At 33.4% G+C, this 22,902-nt stretch overlaps 1 protein-coding gene and 1 long non-coding RNA gene across 4 annotated transcripts in view; one reads left to right on the forward strand and one right to left on the reverse strand.

Annotated features, from left to right (window-relative positions):
• The window catches only part of LOC131641378 (MADS-box transcription factor 23-like), a 28,895-nt gene extending 14,188 nt beyond the window's left edge, over positions 1-14,707 (forward strand). Inside the window, exons 3-9 of the mRNA XM_058911687.1 lie at positions 790-868; positions 7,150-7,211; positions 13,685-13,784; positions 13,865-13,906; positions 13,977-14,018; positions 14,168-14,322; positions 14,407-14,707. Coding sequence (XP_058767670.1) covers positions 790-868; positions 7,150-7,211; positions 13,685-13,784; positions 13,865-13,906; positions 13,977-14,018; positions 14,168-14,322; positions 14,407-14,422 — 496 coding nt within the window. The 3' untranslated portion in view covers positions 14,423-14,707. The remainder of the gene's footprint in view (positions 1-789; positions 869-7,149; positions 7,212-13,684; positions 13,785-13,864; positions 13,907-13,976; positions 14,019-14,167; positions 14,323-14,406) is intronic.
• On the reverse strand, positions 298-19,775 carry LOC131641379 (uncharacterized). 3 transcript variants are annotated; one of them, XR_009295497.1, is made up of 4 exons: positions 19,478-19,775; positions 19,201-19,248; positions 13,403-13,488; positions 298-8,993 (listed from the first exon to the last, which is right to left on the reverse strand). It is a non-coding gene; the product is annotated as an uncharacterized LOC131641379 (long non-coding RNA). The 3 variants fall into 3 exon arrangements; XR_009295498.1 differs by having other exon boundaries at positions 298-8,985; positions 19,478-19,774; XR_009295496.1 differs by lacking the exon at positions 298-8,993 and having other exon boundaries at positions 12,902-13,488; positions 19,478-19,763.
• Positions 19,776-22,902: the final 3,127 nt, after the last annotated feature.

The following is a 22,902-nucleotide window of genomic DNA, read 5'->3' on the forward strand; positions in this document are numbered from 1 at the left end:
TCGCTCCATTTTGTTCAGGTTTATTTGAAACTGTGGTGTCCTATTCCGGCTACATCAATGGAGTGGACGACACATTCGCAAAAGAGGCAGAAACTTGGCCGAATCACTTTTTTGGAAATGATGGCAGAGTTCACCAAATTGACGGAGCTTGAGAGAGAATCAAATAGGGAGAAGTCGAAGAAAGAACCAGTTTTAGATTTAAGTAGTGATAATTCCTTCGATGCATTTTAGAATGTAATCGAACCATTTTTTGAATGCATCGTCTTGCACAATATAAATTATATACGATTCTATATATATATATATATATATATATATATATATATATATATATATATATATATATATATATATATATATCGCTGTTTACTTTCACCATTTTATTTTTTCACCATGTTTCTATGGTACTGATTCTACTAAAACAAAATCTGTTTCTAATTATGCATAATTTAGATATACATATCTGAAATAACCTTCATTTAAAAAAATAATAATAATACGGGTTATTTTAGAAAAGGACGATAATAAACTAGTGCAAATAAATTTTGAAATAACATTGATATGTTATCAAATACTATTGAGATTGTGATATCGAACTATATATGTCAGATTTTGCATCTTTGAATTACCACCTAGCTAATTGTATCAAGTTTCAGATTATTATTGGATATATAAATATGTTCAATCTGCAGTCTGATTCTAAAATCTTTCATGGAATATAATGTATATACAGTCAACAGCTCACATATCTTACACAGTATAATTTTCAATGAATTTTCATTTTTCCAGCATGAAATCAGTAATTGATCGATACAACAAATCAAAAGAAGAACATAATCAACTTGGGAGTCCAGCCTCTGAAATTAAGGTATTTATAGATATCTTATGCCAATATTTTTCTCTTTCTTTAATAGTCTTTTTGCCAATATATATACCACACATCCCCTTCTCAAGCAACATGAGATAAAAAAAGATATTGAATAAATTACTGAAATCGGTATAAAAATGTTAATTAAATTAAATTTTCTATTTTCAAATCATAAAATTCATAATTAAATATTTAAAGTTAATTATTATTAATATTAGATATAATAAATAAATGGGTTTTAAGAAAATGAGAGTTTAAAGTAATTGTTATTATAAAAAGTATTTGTTTGTATTAAAACAGGTTAAAGCATGATACCTATTTATTTTTTAAAAAAGAAGAGTGCATTTGAACATCTCTCTAACAGGGGAGTATAATTATTTCTTGGTATTTATTTCTAAAAAAAAGTGGGTGTCCATTTTAATATGCAAGAAAGATGGAATGTAATTTAAATTGCCTTTAAATTTTTCTCTAAAAAGTGAAGTATAATTTACTCAAAACATATATAATTAGCAGCTGTAAGATTATAACATGTTTACTTTCTTATTGATAGACAGGAGTGAGAATCGGCCGGACTAATTAGTAGAAACTTATGACCTAACTTACAAAGACGTATGTCAAACCAAGTTTTTTTTTAGGTAGGAAATACCTAGGCTTTTTGTTAAGTCTATTTAATTAACTAGGCTAGGCCACAGGCCATACAAAAAACTTTATAATCAGGCCGACTTATTTTAATAAACATGAATGAATTTGTTGATTTTATATTGTATTTTAACTTTATATTAAAAATATAAAAGTAAAACATAGTTATCTAAAAAATTTGTGAAAATAAATTGAAAGAAATCCTACGAATAATGTTATAAAGTATTTTTATAAGTTCTCTCAAACAAATAATCTCACAAAACTTATGCTATTAGGTAAGTTCAGATAAATCAATGCAAATACACATTTAATCTCATTGTACTTCTAATTTTCTAATCTATTTAAACATTAGTTGAATTGCTTATGTACATATGTTCAAATGCTATAGACTTTTAAGTAGACTAATAGGTCAGTCAAGTCTTCGAAAAGGTCAAACTCCGGTCAAAAAATAAGCCTATGATAAATTATAAATCAGACTTAGACTTGAAATTTTTTAGCAGGTGACAAAGCCTAACTTGAACTAACATATTTTCAATCTTATTGATGGAGCAGTGTACAATAGAAGATGGATGAGAAGGTGAGTGGTATTAATTAGAAATGGAAATGAAACTCCTATTACAGTTCTTTTACTACCTAATACAAGTCATAAAATAAAATTATGACCTAAGGGGCACACCCTGCCTTCCCCATTTTTAAGGTGAAATTTTTAACTAATTGTCAAAATGGGATCTACGTGGCAATGCCCTCCACAACTCTTTTTTTTTCATAAACTCTCTAAATCTTGGGCTTATGGGCTTATCATGCTTAAAGTCCAATAAAATATCATCCTCGATTGAAGTGGGCTTATCATTACCCATCCCATCAAATGAAGTACTGTCCCTAAGACTAATGTCTAGAAAATTTCTTTTAAGTAGTAGTTAAGACTTCCAAATAGCATCAAATGCATCCATGCCTTTCTATTGCACTAAACACTCTCACATGTTGTCCCTCTTCGAATATATCTTGCCATGACATCACTTGTCATGCTGAGTAATGTCAATTAAATCCTCCCCATACTTGTAGGTAGGTCTGCAATAGTTTGATAGTGTCCCACAATTTTCTTCAATTACAACGCGTCAAAAATAGGATAAACTCGTGAAGTAAGTCAAAAATAGGATAAACTCGTGAAGTTGCTGACAACTCTAGTTTGTACATCACCTCCCTTATCTGTTGAAGATTCTTGCATTGCAAGGACCAAATAAACTTGGAGATAAGTTTTGATGGGTGTGTTGCACTAGTGAATTATGTCTACCAGGTCTTAGTTTTAAGAAACTCATTTGTCCAGCTTAAGCTTCGTATTTTTCTGTTTCTAATCAGCGTAAAACTTCATCTGCTCATGAGCCATTCACAGATTATACTTGAGTTGACGCAATACTTTATCGCTATAACTTAATTCTTGAGCCTTTGTTGCTACCTTTGTCCCTCCTTCCAAATATTGCACCAAATTATGTCCACCTTAAGCTTCACATTTTTCTGTTTCTAATCAGCGTAAAACTTCATCTGCTCATGAGCCATTATCAGATTATACTTGAGTTGACGCAATACTTTATCTCTATAACTTAATTTTTGAGCCTTTGTTGCCACCTTTGTCCCTACTTACAAATATTGCACCAAATTTGATGGTTTCTGCCCATACACAATTTTAAACGGATTAAAAGCCTGGTAGATACATGAAATGGGTTGTTATACCATAACTTAGCCCAAGCCAACCAATAAGACCAAGACTTGGGTTGATCAATAATAAAACGATGGAGAAAAACTTTTAAACACTGATTGATTAGTGTCAGTACTTAGAGAGACGGTATACTACCACCAAAACAACTTCATATCCTTTACTCTTATGCAACATTATGATTAAATCCATAAAAACCTCATTCCACACCAAAAATGGAACGGGAGAGGTTGCAACAATCCACTAGAAATAGTGGCAACTTACTTTTGTCTTTGAAAAGTCTCTAACTTTTAAAAACCCTTTTCAAAAGCGTCACATCAATCTCAAACAAAATGTCAAAATTTGGGAGAGTCAACACTGAGGACATAGCGACTTCCACTTTTAGTTGCTAAAAAACCTTTTCTGCCTCAAAATTCTAATTGAAATTGTCTTTTTTCGTTAACCCTCTAAGCAGTTTTGGAATCCTCCCATAGTTAGCAATAAACTTTTTATAATATCCTCTCAACCCTAAGAAACAAAAAACACCTTTTACATTGGTTGAGATCAGTCAATTGATCACAATACCTACCTTGCTAGGATCGCAACAACCCCTTGTTTAAAAATCATGTGGCTTAGATATCAATAATTTGTTGTCCAAAACACATTTATGTTGACTTTCCAAAAAAACATGATGTTGTAATACTTGCAAAACAACCTCTAAATGTTACAAATGAGTGCTCAAATTTGTGCTAGAAATTATAATATCATCAAAAACTATTGGCACGAGTTTGCACAGGAATGGCTTAAAGATAGAATTCATAATCGACTAAAAAGTAGTAGGGGCATTCATTACCCAAAAGAATTGATCATATACCGTTACTCATAAGAGACCCTCATAAGTCTGAAAAGTATTGTGCACCAAAATTTAGTGATATTTCAATTTAAAGTCGGTTTTAGAAAAATATTATACACCAAAATACTCATCCAATAAATCATCCACCATCGAAATAAGATACTTATCTTGAAGAATCACCTTATTTAAGGTCACGTAGTCCACACGCACATCTGTCACAAATCGTCTACCATTTTTACCAAAATAATAGGAACGAAAAAAAAAAAGCTTACGTTATTTCTAATTGCCAAAAACTGCATCCGATTTTTAACTTGAGATTCAATCTCTATTTTCTAGTAATAGGGTTTATAAGGGTGAATCTAACAGGGTCAACCCCATGCAATAAGGGAATAAAATGAAAAACATTTATAGGGATGGTAACCGGTGAATTTCCTTTAAAGCATTTGCAATTATCCGAAAAATGTGTTCAACTGTGTATTTCTATATTATAGCAAGTCTGTCGGAAGCTCCACACTGGTAGTCCTACAATATCTTTCTTAAAATACAAAATGAAATGCATTGGTCACTAAACTACAAAGACGAGTTGAGGCATCATGATTATATTTCCATAGCAATGTAAAAGGGCACCCAAGATTATCATATAGGCATGCCCTTCCAATCAATAATAACCTTACCCAACGTTTTAAGCCAAACAACCCAAGAATCATATCCGCGTTGCCCAATTCTTAAATGTAAGTACCATAAGTCAAATTTAAGTCACCAATAGTCAATAGCATGCCCTCACAGGTACCCAAAGTCATGATCCTATGACCATCTCCCAACTGCACACCTACTAGTTTTATAAGATATACAAGAAGACCCAAAGCCCAAATCGTTCATAAATGCACCACTGTCAATTAACACTAACTCTAAATCTTTTTTTATCAACCATTCCACATGGGTACTCTTTGTTCCAAAAGGCCTAGAATGAGATATACCAAACATCCATCATTTATTTGCATCCAGGGTCATAGACCTTTTCAACCTCTTCAACAATGGCTTCAAAGGCTAAAACTTCTATTTCAGTGTTTAATGTTTCATCTTCATTAAACAAAAATGACATAAAGTTGCTTGCCAACATATTGGTGGAGCGAGTGCCATTGATCATTACAACAGAACCACATATTGGAGGTCGACGAAGATCCTCTCTGGTGCTACCCAGTGGTTAATGTAGTTGTTTGATTTGGGAAACTGATTGAGATAGAAGAACTTAAGGGTTGGAAATAAGCTCGACCGTTCCATTTGACCCGGATTTGACTAAACTTGCTCGCCCATGTGGTCACCTTCAGGAATAGCCCATGGCTTAGGTGAATAATCCCCAAAAGCATTGTATCTAACTTTGACCTGAAACTCTCTATTTTGACTTGAATTATTACTGTTAAGAGTTCCACATTAGACATATATGGCTTGAACATGTGCTTATAAGTGGGGACAATCCTCACCTTACTAGCCGGTTTTGTAGAGTTGAGTTAGGTCCAACTATATTTTTTTAACATGGTATCAGAGTCTCGTTTAAGATCTGATGGGCCACCATTTATTTCCACGCTCCAATTGTCTAATCTTGGGCGTGAGGGGGTGTGTTAAGAGTTCCACATCAAACAATATATGGACTGAACATGTGCTTATAAGTGGGGACAATCCTCACATACTAGCTGGTTTTGTAGGGATGAGTTAGGCCCAACCACATTTCTTAACATGGTATCAGAGTCTGGTTTAAGATCCGGTGGACCACCTATTATGGTTTCTGCTATCGGGCCACCCACCATTTATTTCCACGCTCCAGTTGTCTAGTCCTGAGCGTGGGGGGTGTGTTAAGAGTCCGACATTGAATAATATATGGCATGACCATGTGCTTATAAGTGGGGGCAATCTTCACCCTACTAGCCGATTTTGTAGGGTTGAGTTAGGTCCAACCACATTTCTTTACAATTACAATTTGTCAACTTTGCTTCAACATCACGTGCAAGTTGCACAAGTTGGTAATGGTTTCGTGACTCGAATTTGCGAACAGGAGAATGAATGTCATGGGTTATTCCCCCAACAAAATATTCCAAAAATTGCATCTTAGGCAACGAACCACATTGGAGCAAGTATAGCTCGAATTCAAAGATGTAATCTTCAATAGACCAAAGCGGCTGGCACCGAAACAAAAGATGAAAGACTCATTGAGATTTTCCATGACAAACATTCGGTCAAATTCCTTCAACGGTTCCATATTGAGTTGGGTGAGTTGAATGCGCGCGCTTTCAGAAATCCATTGAACCTCGAAGCAGGCCTCCGCTCTAATAATCAACATGAGAGGATCATCTCCGTTGAAAGCCGATTACTCCACCTTCTTAGCCAAAAGGCGGAATTCATCAAAGGAAAACAAAGATTCTCTTTCACTAACTAGAATTTTCTTGCATCGTGCTTGTATCTCCAACAACCTCCGGTTATTAATGAGAAATTTCTAACTAATTGTCTAAATGGGTCTCCGTAGTGCTGCCCTCCACAACCATCTTTTTCTTTTTTTCATAACTCTTCTAATCTTAAGCTTATCATACTTAAAACCCACGAAATATGACTTGGAGTGGACTTATCACATGTTTTCCAGTTTGTTAAGGAGTAAAATTTATCTTTTTCTTTTCTTTAGATGGTAGTCAATTTGGGGCACTTTCCCTTAAAAGGCTATATTGCGAAGATAATCTTTTTTAAGGCAAGAATCTAATATGTGAAATTATGGTCTTTAGTAACTAGAGCACATGATAAAACAAAAGCAGGAAAAAGAACTACAAACAAAGAGGGGATGGGTGGATAGAAACATTAAAAAGTTGTAGGCTCAACTTCTATTGCCTTTGTGCAAACAATTCCCATAGGTAGACATCTGGGAATATGTTTGAAATCATTCATATCAGACGTGCCAATCTAAGAATTCTAAATCGAAATTCCTTGAAAGACTTCCTAACCAAACATCCCTGAGATTCTATATTTAATGCTTATTATGATAGAAGTATTCATATTAGTGATTCATTTACCTTAATATCTAACTAGAATGTATGTTGTATTTCTTTCATTTTCTAGTTCTGGCAAAGGGAGGCAGCAATGTTAAGGCAACAATTGCATAATTTGCAAGAAAATCACCGGTACACCCTTCCGCGTCTGTTTTAATTTATTTTATCAAAAATAGAATTCAGAAATTTCAACTATGTGGTCATCCCAAAACCTGACCTATGTTTGTTTTAAAGATGAGTAAATAATGTCACTTTAAAAGAAACAGTTAAGAGTAGCTTCTAAATTAAGTTACAGCATATACTAGATTAAGTTTAGCATAGAGCAGTATGTTATTTTGAATTTTCCTTGTTATTATCCAGTAGTAGAATTTACCAATCACGGACTCTTCATTATTTCTCATTCTATTCTGCTAAAATGGGACCCATTGATTAAATGGGAAACCGGTAGATTTATGCATGAGCTTGCTGTTTCTTTATGATCTTTCTGCTAAAATCGATGACTTTTCGTCTAACACGGACACCTCTAAGAATAAGTGTGTCGTGGTGTCTGACAGTTGTATGACATCTATAGGACACGTATCAGAAAAATCAGACAAATATCCCTTTAAAAAATATTTTTCCTTTGATTCGACACTCTTTAAAGGGATGTCCAACAATCATACAACATATATCGGACAATTCAGACATATTTTATAAAAAAAAGTTTTTTTTTCTTCACACACATCTTATACATTATTTGAACAAATTTCATACACATCTAAAATTGTCAAATATGTTATCAACAAAGAATTACAAATATTAATTTTGATTAGAATACTTTTAACTCTTTAAATAAGAGATGAATAAATAAAACTCAAATACTATCATATATGTTGCAGTGTTGGTATTCTATATGCTTTATATTATCGATGTGGGAGTCTCTGTGTGCGTGTAGCTAACTATAATTCTACACAAAAAATAACATGGTTTTGGAGTAGGGATGTCAAATTATATTTATAAGTACAAATCTCTCTGGAAATTGTCTCATTTAGAACGAACGCTGTTGGCATAGTTTTTCTCTGCGGGGCAGGGGAGAAAATCCCCCGATATTGGTTTGGAAACAGGGATGAATATCCCTATTTTGGAATATATTAGTCGATTAGATTAAGAAATAACGAACTTCTTTGATTGTAATTAGTTGTTGTTTTATTTTTAGAAAAGTCTGCTGATTAATTAACGAATTCTTGATGTTGGTACATAATTTTTATACTTGGTTCAGCATTTTGGTTTGGTATCTGATTAGGTATTTTAGTTCGGCACCTGCTACTTGTGATATGGTTTGGCAAACATGTCATGGTATTGGTATAGGTCTGGATCATTTGGTATCTTATTATTAACGGTTTTATAACACATGACAGCTAGGCCTCAATTGGTACATTAATCTGCAAAACTATCAATAAGGTTTTTCAATTTAAACAGAGTATAGCATTTGCATGCAGTCAAAAGTAATTATATGATTTTCTATCCTGTTTTAGCTAAAGACGACAATTTTAATTATATGATGAATCCTTTATTAAAGAAAGGTTTACAAAGATGAAAAATGTGGGGAATAGAAGCTACCAGGGTAAATAATGCATAAATCTTCAAGGATGGGGCAAGACACATTATATGATTTAGAAGTAATAACGTAAGTTCTTAATAGTCATGACAGAACAAGTGACAAAAGGCTTACTGAGAACCAACGAGTCTGTAGGGCATTCAACTCCGTCCTAACTTAGGCTGAAAAGTTTATTCTCAAAGATGGCTGACTTGATTTCTTCAACTCCGTCCTAACTTAGGCTGAAAAGTTTATTCTCAAAGATGGCTGACTTGATTTCTTCGCTAACTTCACACGTCCATCTGGCTTGTTGAATGGATGCACAAGGTGCTGAAACACTAAAATGTCACATAAGTTTGATCTAAATAGAAGCTAAAATTGGTTCCTTGGATGCATAAATAATAAATAATTTTCTAAAATAGAGCAAATTATTGCACAAATCTCTAGTATTCACCATTCAATTTTTTATCTACTCACCAATTTCTTGTTTGATTTCACACTTCCAAGGCTACTTATCATATTGTGTTTATAACTTAGTACATCAACACTGAACTTCCTTGTTTTTTATCATCACATAATGTTTGACATAGAGGTTTTGGCAAGACTTGATTTTTATCATCACATAATGTTTGACATATAGGTTTTCGCAAGACATTTCAAGATAAAAGAATTGTTAGATAATAGTCTTTTCATCACGGGCTTAGAGTTTAATTTAATATCTTATAGCTTATTTTCTATACGCTATTTCAAATACTACACGTTTTAGCTTATAACTCATCGTTTTTTCTTTCACTTTTACCCTTATTTTTTTAACTAAAATTCACTTTTACTCTACAATTTTAAGTACTTAAATATACATTTAAGTATTAATTAAGAAATGTCTTTTTATGTTGTTTTACATTTATTTATTTTAACTAAAATTTACTTTTACTCTATAATTTTAAGTATCTTAAATATACATTTAAGTATTAATTAAGAAATGTCTTTTTAAATTATTTTACATTTATCAATTAGTGTAACCGTTAATTTTATCAAACACTTCAATTAGCTAATCAACAATAGCCATAAGCCATCAACAATAAACTATCGGTCATCAGCTAGCTTATCACTAAACTGTTATGTTTATTAAAGAGAGTCATAATTGAGACTGTTTGATAGTTAGTTTTTGGAGAAGAAAGTTTTTAAGGGTTGCGTCTATATCTTGAAATGTGTTTGATATTTTAAAAAAATTTAAAAAACAATATGATTTTATATACTAATGTAGTACATTCGTTTTAAACTTTTTTAAAATATCACACATTTCAAGATATAGATGCAACCCTCCAAAGTCATCCCCTCTAAAAACCAACTTTCTAACACTCATAAAGTCTACAACAAACAGAGTTGCCTTACAGAAGAGTCTAGGATTTGTTGCTGTTATATAGAGACATGGGGCAGATACTCAGAGCTCAGATAACTAAACTATCTGTCAAAAGAAGAGATGAATTTTAAAGAATTATAAAAATGAAGAAGCTTTATAAAAAAATGAAGCTTTATAAAAAAATTTGGTCAAAATCAAACTTTGATGATAATTACGAATGTAATTTAAAAATAAGAAACTTAAAACTTCTTTGATGTGAATCTCAAATTAGTCATTATAATTCTTTTAAATTATGCTAGCTGATTCCTATGTTATGTAAACATATATCTTTATTTATCATTTTGCATCACTTTTCATTATATATCTATATTTTCATCCTAAAACTTTTAAAATTTATAAAAATAGCATAACATTTAAAAATCAAAAGAATTCAATTAAAACATTTGAATTTAAAAATATAAAAAAATTAAAGAATCATCCAAACACAATTTTAAAGTAGGTCCGCTAGCAATTCTCCTAGATATCAAAGAGCTTTTCATCATGCATGGCATTCTTAAGACTGTCCTTCGTTCAAAGATTGTAAAACACCTAACTCTAAAGATTTGGCCTAGTAGTAAAAAGACAAGTCTAAGAATTGCTGCCACACTCTCGTGAAAATTTGAAAATACCCTTAGATTCTGGAGATGCACCTCCAGACGCACACCAAATACATGCATAAGTGAACCACACATTCATTTTGTAAATAATAGTCCTACGAAAGTATACTTCCGTAAATTCTTAAACAAAAATTCTGAAGTTTCTCTGTCAACTCACGAATCTCTTCATCTAAAACCATGTCAATATTCTTTCCTTCAGAAATCTGTATTCTCCACTGCATTCCACTTTCTTAGTTAAAAAACCCAGAAGATAACAAATGATCAAAAGTGTAACAGAAAAAAATAGAAGAGAAAACTGAAACTAACAAAAACAAGGGTATGAACAGCAGATCTTAGAGTCTGTTCCATTTTTGAACTAGCCCTCTCCAACTTCTTAATAAGAATTTCCTTCTCCACCCTCAACAAATTACAATCTGCTCTCAACATTTCCGCTTCTTCCAACCCATCACCACTCTCAATACCAACTCTCTCCCTCCTCTTCTCTTCCTCCAACAGCACTACTAGAACATTCACCGAAGCTTCAGCAGGACGTGCCCGCTCTCTCAACATTTCTACAAAATGAGGTGTGGCTCACTTACGCATCTATTTGGAGTATTTGCAGTGCGTCCGGAAATGCATTCCAAAATCTGAGGGGGATGTTTATCCACCACTTAGGATGGAATTAGCAATTCATCTAAAATCCTTTATGACCTTGAGTTTGATATGGATGCATTGGGCCAATTTGAGATAACTTCTGACAATGAAACAATAAGTTGGACGCAAAACAAGCAGGCTACTGGGATTTTTAGTGCAGAAGAGAGAACCTAAATGAGTTGTGTAATGGAGGTCGAACGTAAACTATTTACTTGAATCATAAGTCTAAGTATTAACTGCATATGGGAATTAAAACTGAAGTAAGAGTTACTGGCTAGGGTTTCAAAAAACACCATCCCAAGGAAGCACATGAGGTAAAAACAACAATGGTGTAACAAAAAAAGATGAGAAGTCAAATTGGATAGTAGTAGAAATTAATTGAAATGTAAGAATACAATGATAGAATAATGTTAGTGTGTTGCGTGACTAGATCACATGTTGATGCGAGTGCAATAGTTCTCAATGTAGATAACCATTTCACTCATTACTGGGATATAAACCCATATTGAGCTTTCTTTCACAACTTAAGATAAAATTTTATTAATATTGGTATGAAGGATGATTTATAGAATAGAATGCAGTAACCCCTGTCTGTACAATACCAATGCTTAAATCTTAATTGAACAGGGATAAAATTAATGCATATAATGAAATATGAAAACTATTTTTTCGGATTATTTTTCCTAGATTTCTAGATATATATTTTTTTGGTCAAGTAGTGCTGAGATTTCATCCTTTTAAAGGAGAATAAGTAGGATTTTCGGGTTCGAACATGCGCTCCTGCATCTAATGTCCCTGCACAACTTTCTAGATATTCTAGCGGATATAAAAACTAATGTTGAGACCATACATAACTTTAGCTTTTCAGCAGGTCCTTTAGTTATCAAAACCATTCGGTACATGTGTTTGTCTACAATGAGTTTGGATTGGTGACTTTAGAGAGGGAAAGTTATGATAACTTTTTAGTGTGTTTCAGTGGTGTTTTATGAATAAATAAATGACAAAATATTAATAATTAAGATAAGAGTGGTATGGGAGAGAGATAGAGAAAAAGTCATGGTGATTTTTCCTCCCTAAATGCTAGTTGATACACTTCATACGCTGTCAAATATTTGATAGCCAACACAGAAAACACAATATTACACAGGTTATCAACATGATGCAATAAATTATCTTGAGAGTCCTATACTGAAGGTGATATGACCTGAAAATAGTATATACAAGTGATGAACATTCCATGCCTTATAGGTCGGTTTTGTAAAATTTAGTTAGACCTCAACCCAAATTCCAATATGGTATTCAAGCTTTAATCTAATTGGGTCACGCTTTAGATATCCAATCTTGAGCATAAGGGTGTGTGTGTATGTTAAGACTCCTACATTGGATGCGATATAACAATTAGTTGATTATGTATGGTTGAGTAGGGCTCAATCTGAATTCTAATATGTTAATCTGGCTGCCCTGTGGTGTTTTCCTCACGATTGAATTATAGCAATTAGTTGGAAATGAAGAACATAAGATTATTTAAGTGTGCTAACTATCAGTTTGTAACATTTGTTCTCATTGAAACAAAGTGTATTTTGGAAAAAATGGTGTGTTTAAGTTATGATATAAGTGTATTAATCAGAGGAGCTCATCAAGGACTAATTATAAAGACATTTAACAGATATAATTACAACCATTGTTACAGTGGACTAATATTCTAATTGCCTTTAAGGAGGGTTCCATTATTGGCCAAACTCTAATGTGTTAAATATTATAGGGATTACAAGACTCTCTTGTTAGAAAGAAACACTTCAATAAAACAAAATATAAATGTGAGCTCCATAAACCTCAGTTGAAAAAGTAAGTCGATAAAATGACGCAACTATAAGCTGACTAAATGAAACCTGCTACAAAGATAACACAGATGAAGATGGCTAGAACGATGCACAGCCTAGTTGGTTCAGATTTTGCATGGCCACAACGAAACCATTGGAAAGATGTGTAATAGAACTTTTCAGCAACACAATCAAACATAGTGTGGCTATTACTTCTCCAAATTTAAAATTCAAATAATGAGGTTTACTCATGGCTTAAAAGAGTTTAGAAGGAAAACCTCAGGGAGTAAGATTGTAGTTTCAAAGGATACTGATGAGGAATTGGGAATGTCTTAGATGTATTTAACCTCTGGAAGTAATAACCCTAAAAAAAACAAAAGAACTGTTGGTAAGATTATCATTACAAAATACAAAAAACTGAAGACGTCGTACAATGTTTTAATAATAACAAAACAAGAGAAGAATCTTTTTGGGTTACAAATCCATTGCCTACTACCCTTTTAATGAACTGTCATTTCAGGATCACATCCAAACATTTTATTATTAGTATGATTTTACAGGCAAATAATGGGCGAAGAATTATCAGGTTTGACAGTCAAAGAACTACAGAGTTTGGAGAACCAATTGGAAATCAGTCTTCGCGGTGTTCGTATAAAAAAGGTTTGCATTTTCTATCAAAAGTACAGTACTCAAGTTTGATTCTAAAGATATCATAGTTGACAAACAATTGAATTATGCAGGAGCAACTTTTTATGGAAGAAATACAAGAACTAAATCGAAAGGTCAGTCTTGAAGCGGAGAAATTCAAAACTTGGCTATTTATTAATTAAAAAATGTTTTTATATTCTGCAGGGAGACATCATACACCAAGAAAATGTAGAACTGTATAAGAAGGTAAACCTGATTTGTCAAGAAAAGATGGAATTGAAAAAAAAGATATTGGTTTGTATGGCAATATAGAAGCTAAATTATCAACATTTTAAATGAGAAAACCTTGTTAGGTGCTATATTCTGAACTCTAAAAGAGACTTTCACAAATCCAGGTCTATGGAACAAAAGATAAGAATGGAACAAACAGAAATTCTGTTCTCACAGATAGCCTAGGCATAGGAGACGATTCACACGTGCCTGTGAATCTCCAGCTCAGCCAGCCACAGCAAGTACACTACAAAGCACCTTCAGGAACTACAAAACTGGGGTATGGTTTTGATCATTTAACTAGTAGACTGTTAATCATGAAAAGAAAACTATTGACATCAGAATGTTTTGATTGCTTCAACAGACTACAATTGCATTGATGCATTTCCAGGAGATTGGTGTTTCTCGTCTGCTGTCAAATAAAATGGACTCAGGTTTTAATTAGATATATGAATGTGGCGTGGCATATAGGCCACAAACCATTTGCGTCAAGATTCTAATTTGAAATTATGAACAGCAAACAAAAAAACAACCTAAGAATGTATGTGATGAAGAATGAACAACGAAGCATCTGTGTGGAGTTAAGACTCGACAAAGAAACTCTCCAAATTCAAGAGATGTTTAATCCATTTCACAAGTGTTAAAAAACTATTACTGCCTTCAAACAGGTGAAGCTGGCATAATTAAAGCATCCACGATGTTGGTAACATATCGGGCAAATCAGTGCATAGAGAATATTAAGATTCCAGCAAAATGAATCTAAACACCAACGCATGAAAACTATTAACATATTTTACATAACCGCATAATCCCTACCTAACTTTCACTTACAACTAAAAAAATGAATGGTTAATATTGCCCACCAGATTGGACTTGACTTAATATCAATTACATTTAGAAGGGAGATATGGGGAAATTGAAAATAAAAGCAATGTAAACCTGCATTGTAGAAGGGATACAACAATGTAGCTCACCAACAGTTGAAAATATAGAAGGGATACAGCAAGGGCGACAGAGTATGAAAGAATAAAAAGTAAGTGGAACAAAACCATAGGCAACTCAATTTACAAAAATAAAATAAACCTGCATCTTTCTAAAAACTTTACAATCATAGCAATTCGGGTTTCAGAATCAGAACCAAAAATTTACAATCATGGCAACAACCAAATAAACGAGCATTGTCATTCTAAATTTAAATAGGAGGAAGGAATATTAGCATATAGAGTTTGTAGTTGTAAGCAGACTACTGATAAACAAGCAAAGTTATGTGCCTTCTGAGATGAAAACAAGGCCTCCCTAACCACAAAATGAAACTATTATTGTTAAGTACTGGCATACTAGTTGCCCTCTATTTGCAAGATGTTCAAGAGAAAACAATCATTGCTATCAAAATTCTATTCCTAATGCTTGATATAAAACCATTGACGAGTCTTCACCAAACAACTAAAGACTCTCTGAGTGGGTTCTTGAACTGGTAAAAAGAGACTAAATCCACTAAGTAGTCTAAAATTCAATCATTTCTTCCATGTTCTACTAAATACAAGTTGAATATCATAACAAGTAGGTCGGTCTGTCCATTCTACCAGCTTCGATTCAAAAAAAGTGTACTTGCATATTGCAAATTATTCTAAAGTTTTACATTACCAGACTGGTAATAGATTCTGTTTGAACCCCTAAAAACCTTCCAGGCATAGGCAAAATATTTTATATCGTCCTACATCATGCATAATTTCAACAATATGTAGATTGTGTCTTATTAAAAAAATCAAAATACACCCTCAGCCACTCAAATATGTCGTGTGTAAATTATACGTGGGATAAACTGAAATTAACCCTCCTAGAGAATAGAAAATGCACTATATGGATATTATTTCAAATGCACATGTCAAGGCAGTTTTGAAAATTCCTGATATGCGGGAAGTCCCTTGGTGGTTGAGCCTGCAAGTTGAACTTGAGAAGGGATGTAGGAAGTAGTTACAAGACCGTTATCCAATTTCTCCTTGATGAAGTGTCGATACATCTCTCAATATCTGGTTATATCTTGTTGTATTGGGTAGTGAATGCTAAGGACATCATTCTTAGCACAAAAGTACATCGAAATACCTTTGTACTAACTCAAGTATGATCTTCATCCATAACACCTCATAGACATCATTGGCCATAGCTTAAAATTATGATATTGCACTTGACTTGGTAACTATATTTTTGTTTTTCACTCCTTCATGTCACCAAATTCCTCCCAAAAACAAGCAATGCCCTGAGGTAAACCTTTTATCAACAATCGAACCCTCTATGGTCTACTTCTATGTACACCTCCATGGACAATTTTCCTTCTCTCTTGAATTGCAATCCACTTTAAGGGACTAGTCTTCAAACACTAAAAGATCCTATTTACTACCTACAAATGTCTCTCGTGGATCATGCATGAACTTACCAACCACAGTGGTTGGCCTAGTGTGAGATAGATAGATGAGTATTCCCATAAGTGGTTGGTGTTGGGCCTTCTCTACTTATGGTTTCTCATTACTTCCAATCCTGTGATTTTTCTCAATGGGTACCTTGACGTTTTACCCTTCTCATTAAGAGAGCCATATCCATGTGAGATTTCCACGCACACTTCTTCTAGTTTTATGAAGAAAAAAAAAGGCAATCCAACTATTGAACCTCCCGTTCAAAGGTTGCCCACCAAGGTGAGAATTATACATACAATATTCATTTGTGCTACTAGAGTAAATGTACCCTTGAAATTAATCGTGTATGTTTAAGTGCATTCATTCACAGCAAGTCTTGCCTGATATCAATACGGGTGTACCATATGTCTAATATTTAAGTATACATCCACCTCATTCTATTGCTTTCTTATCACCCGGCTTGTCAACATTCACCTAAATCTTATTTCTTTCCAATATACTCATTTGAACTCAACTCTCATCCTTTAAGGCCTCTTGAATTGAATTGTGAATTTTGATAAAATCAATTGTTGCAACAGAATTTGGATAAACCTCTATTGTTTCACAATATACTATTTATTATAAAATATTGCCAATTAGCTAGTACATCGTCATTATAGACTATTGTATAGCAGAATTTTAACAATTCACTATTTTTTGCTATCCGCAATTGACAACATTGATTTAGCACGAACAAACTAAGATATAGGATAACTAGCGTGGAAATTTTTTTTTTGTCTAGGCAATCAACAACTCGCCATTATCTGTTTCAGGATTAGCGGTACTTACGTTTGGTTTGGTTTAGACGACTAAAATTGAAGAAGATACCACTGTAGAAGAAGAGGCTACAACAAAAGATAAATCATGATGAGAAACTTAACCAACCAAACCTGGAACTCATTAACATAGAACAAACAACTCAAAATGTGGCAAGAAAACCCCATGCAATACACCTAAAAAATGGGATCCACAAGCAAGAAATGATTTCAAAGGTAAAAGTCTCACATGGGACAAGATGCACAATGAATCGACAACAAGAAGGTGGTTTCAGAACCAGCATACCAATGTAACCACCTTTAACAAGGCACGCATGAGATGAAGTCTAGCACTGGTGCTCAAGAGGATCATCAGTCGGCGGCCTCAAGTGCAAACAATGGTGTCCCCTTTGGACATAACTACAACAAATCTCTTTTAAACTAAGGTTAGATCCTTGGGCAGCGAGTAAACCTACAAAACTAGGGTGCTTTGAATCAAACTTTGAAACTCACTAAAACGAGACAAAAATAATACTAAATAATTGTCTTGAAAATACAAGACAATGCATATTTATACACTAAAGAGAATCTCTCAAAAGAGGGAAAGTTGGACATGGGTAACTATCTAAGAAAACTATATCAAGGATAATAAAGTGAAGGCATATAACTAACAATTCTAATAACAATAAATAAAACAATCTTCTTAACCAATATTTACAACTCTTAACAATTATTCACGAAAGATGGAAAGGACCTCAATCAAATATCTGACATACTCTATTTGGCAAATGTATTTATATGATGGTTTGTGTGAATATAACATAAATATTACAAAAACAATGATGAGTGAATATCTGAATTTGAAATACATCTATTCACTCACTTTTCAACTAGAGACTTGGGAAAACCTTTTCATTTATTTGTAGAAGTCAATTCATGCAATCTCCACATGCTTATATTGAGAACGCTTTAGATTAACCGAACCAAGACAAAGTAAATACTAAGTTGTGGGGTATTCAGATTCAAATTACGATAGTTCACCTATCCAAAAGGAAAAATGTGGTTGTTTGATGCAATCCAAAAGTCGAGTATCAACTTCCAACAACAATCACTTGTGAACTTATATTACTTCATTGGTTAAAGTTTCGGTGTGTTGATCAAATGACGTTCATCATCATAATCAATCTACTCTACATATTACATCAAGTCTAATTTTTCACGAATCATATATGTCAGATATATGATTATCACTTTATCGGGGGAAAAGTTCTTTCTATGGAAATGTCAATTGAATTTGTCATTCAAATTACCATATTCGAGATATTCGTAGAGCTTCTTCGGACTCTTCAAGGACAGTTAGTTCATTTGTAATCAGTTCGGAACAAATGATTTGTATTCTATATCTAGAGGTTAGTGTTTGAATATATCTCCAATTCAATGAAAATATCTACCATACTTAGGAGATGTGTGTAGTTACATACTTATTTTAATTCTTATAACATTCACAGTCTCCTTATTTTCTTTGGAAGAGATTTAACTACATGTCATTGCTTAATGAAATAAATCTCAGACAAAATCCGGTAACTTATCACCTAAGTAGCACCGATACCTCTGAAAAATGCGTGTCCATAATCAGACACCGACACCGACACTTGTGATTTCGTTTAATTTATTATTTTTTTAAATTATTACTGGTGTTTCCGTGTCAGCGTCGATGTCGTGTTCGGGGTGTCGTGCTTTATATATCATATCACAGCCAAAGCGATGAAAGATTGATTAAACATAAAGTTTAGGTTTGATTGATAATTGATTATTTGATAAATCCAAAACTACAGCTTCTCTAACCAAGTACATTTAACTGGAGTAAACATAGCAAAAGTTGCATAATAAAAAAAATAAAAACAAAAACTAGCATACACAGCACTTGCAATTGCAAATTCATTTTCACATTACCTGAGATCCAAACGCAAATCTCCATTGAAAAACCATCGCAAAAGTAACCTAGATATAACAATAAAATAAACTGCTAAGTGTACGATTAGAAGAAGCACCGTGATGCCACGATAATGCTAAATCCAAAAATAAATACATATAAAAAACTAAACTAAAACGATTCTTCTATACACTAAATTGCATCTAAAAGATGAAAAAAAAAAATTCTACAATAGTTTCTCTATGCTTTCGGTTACATGCAATAAGAACAGCGTTTCTGGTGTTTCTTTGGTTTTACCTTTACTTTCTCGCTGTTTTTCAGCGACGAGATGGATCTGAAATATGGAAATTCGGTTCTGTTGAATGATGGAAAATGGAAACAACGAATTGGTGTTACGTGAAAGTGGAATCCGCCATTGAATGCTGAAGCTTCGAGAAAGAAAGGAATAGAAAAATATGAGAAAGCGCTAGAAGAAGGAGAGAGAAAGAGAGCGAAAATGAAAGAATGAAAATATCTTGAGTAACAGTTATAAGAATTGGTTTAAATAATTCGCGTGGGGCCATAGAGGGTTGCAGCATCTGTTCCCCAACTAATTATTGGTTTGGTTTAAAGGATTTAATTTCTTTTTTGGCAGTGGTACTCATACAGCTGCAAAAAAAAACTATAAATATTTCTCAGATAGGAGATGTATTTTATACGCATCTAAAATTCTAAATCACAAAACATTTTATCAAAAAAGTTATTTCCATACTAATATATTTTTAAACGCATTTTGAGTTCTATTATTGCGTTAGATCTCTCCTCCTCCTCCTCTTCATTTCCATTAAGATTTAGGGTATGTTTGGATATCACGAAATGAACGGAGCGGAATGGAATGGAGCGGAGTGGGATGGAGCGGAGTGGAACGGAGCGGAGTGGAACGGAGCGGAACGAATGTACCATTCCATTGTTTGGAAATTTTAGAACGGAATAAGACAAATTATTCATTCCGCCCAAATTGGAGGGGAAGGAATATGGTGGTAAGTGATGGAATGGAATGGAATCTATACCACTTCTTTCCGCTCCGTTCCATCCGTTTTTAAATTATCCAAACAACGGAATATCATTTTATTCCATTCCATTCCGCTCCGCTCCATCCGATTCCATCAATCCAAACAAAGCCTTAGGGTGTGCTTGGAATGCAAGAAGTAGAGGCGAAAGATTTAGGGTGTGCTTGGAATGCAAGAAGTAGAGGCGAGAGAAAGACAGACGAGAGAGTAATGAAAGAAATTGAATACTTCTCCTGTTTGGTGTTGCATAGAAAGAGAGAAGAGTGATTAAATTGGTGTGGGACTCACACCATTTATCTTCTCCTCAATGTTGCGAAGAAAGAGGAAAGAGTGTTTCAATTTTTAATCTTTTCCTACTTTAACCTTTAATTGTACATTTTGTAATTTTCTTTTCAGTTTTGTTTTGTTTTAAATAATACTCCACCACTTGTTTCATATTAATTAATTAATTAAATTGTTAATTAAATAAAGTAATTTATATATGAATTAATTTTTTAGAGCTGAGTTTAAATATTTGTTTGTTTATGAAATTAATGTAAATATGATGAAGAATAAATTACATTTCAATAATATTGTAGTATACTTTTAATTCAAGGGATATTTGTGTCTTTTCAAAAATGACACACTCTATTTCTCTTCTATTTCTCTCTTCTTTCTTTTATACCAAATAACACATTAAATCTACTCTATTTCTTATCTCTTTCTCTCTTCTTATACTCTATCTTACTTATTTCTCTCTTCACACTTTCTCTCTACAACCAAACACACCCTTAAAGAGTTTGTGAGAAACTTCATTTCTTTTTATTTTTAAACTTTTCTCGCAACTTCTACTGAATTGTATTTAGTTTGTATTTAGTTTAAGAGTTTTCTTAATCTCTACATCACTCATTTAGTTTGTTTCATTTCTTTTCCTTTTTTTTTTTGCATGCATTACTTAAATAGCTTGTTTAAGGTACAGTAGGTTGTAGTTAAACTCATTTTACGTAGTTATTGAGACATGCATTGACATTTTTTAATATTTAGAGCACTAGGCATTGGATTAATGCATTTTCAACCATTGTTGAGTTTTAGGTTTTATGGATGAAATTCTGGTATCAGATATGAGATGTCGAAGGAGATGTCACGACACAAATATCTGAGGACTAAACACTATGGAGTAAAACGATAAACAATAAAAGACAGTAACAGAAAGCAACAGACACAAGAAAATGTTTACCCAGTTCGGAACAACCTTCCTACTCTGGGGGCTGCCAAGCCACGGATGAAATCAATATACGATAGTATCAATTTGAAGCTAAACAACCTCCGGTTTACAACTTCTCACTTAATCATTACCCTTCCTATGACTTCTACCTAAGACTCACCTAGGTATGAGGCCCTTCTCAAATCCCTTCAATCACAACCAGTGACAAACGACACAATTAAACAAACGACACTCTTCAAAGACACACAATTCTCAATGCTTAAAAGCTTATGAGAACTAACAATTACACTCCTTGCTTAACAGCTTCGGAGGTCCAACATTCAACACCTAAAGGTTTGTGAATGGACAGGTATGGAACTTACTACCCAACCAAATAAGGATTCCTAGAACCATAACAAAAACAAATATAAGTTCCATCTAAAACTAGGTTTAGGCCAGTCTATTTATAGGATTAGTATATACTGAGTTGGGCTTAAAAACGCTGTAAAGAGGCTGCACCAAGTCTGCTACTTGTTCTCCGAGAAAATGGGTCTTCAATCCAAACTTTCGGAAATTGTCTCCAATTAAAGAAAGCGTGAAAACCAACATATATCATTGATTGAATCGATCTTGGATGGAACATAAACTAACCGAATAGTCCAAAATATTCTGTAACTAACAAAACGGCTGATACACATGACTGATCAACTCCTGCAGACACAGTGTCATACCCGCCTTGTTGGAACATCTTTGTTCGACATGTTGAAACCTGTATGTTAGGATATTTTATTCAACATGTTTTTGGTAGGTTGGTTTTACCAAAATGCATGTCAGTCTTAGAGAAACTACAACGGAAGTGCACTTCCGTATTTTGTCTGAATTTGATTCTTTTGGGTTAGGGAAGTGCACTTTCGTATTTTGTCTGAATCTCCTTAGTTTGTTTGATTTAATGTTTGTCATTTGGGTTTGAGTTCTTTGATTTAATAGGATGTTTCTAATTTAATTTCATATAAAATGGCTAACAACCAAGATAGATTAAGGCAAGATAGAGTGTCATAACATGCATTTGTTCGCAGGGAGAGAGTTAGACCCTCGTGATCACCAGTTGGTTCCAGTTTATTTGATGTAGAAGCATCCATTTCTGGAGTTCAAGTGTCTCCAACTTGGTCTTCTTAGAGGCGCATATCACCTACTATTGTCTAAGAAGCCCCTGAAGTCCATTTTGATTAGCCAAATATTAATGTTGTTGTTCTTGATGTCGTTCTTGTTGTTTTTGGAGGAGATCCCTATGAAAATTCATTATTACTTTTGTATAAAGACAATGCTTCTAAGCACATGTGAGATTGAGAGGTAATTGTTTCATTGAATGTCAGGGGGTTGGATCCTTCATGCGGCCATAAGCTGCATTTGTTAAATCCCATCTTCTCGATCAACTATGAATACATAATATCACAAGAGTTCTCACCATCAGTGAGGATCCTAGAGACATC

This window comes from Vicia villosa, unplaced genomic scaffold, assembly GCF_029867415.1.
Source record: "Vicia villosa cultivar HV-30 ecotype Madison, WI unplaced genomic scaffold, Vvil1.0 ctg.003703F_1_1, whole genome shotgun sequence".
NCBI classification, from domain to species: domain Eukaryota; kingdom Viridiplantae; phylum Streptophyta; class Magnoliopsida; order Fabales; family Fabaceae; genus Vicia; species Vicia villosa.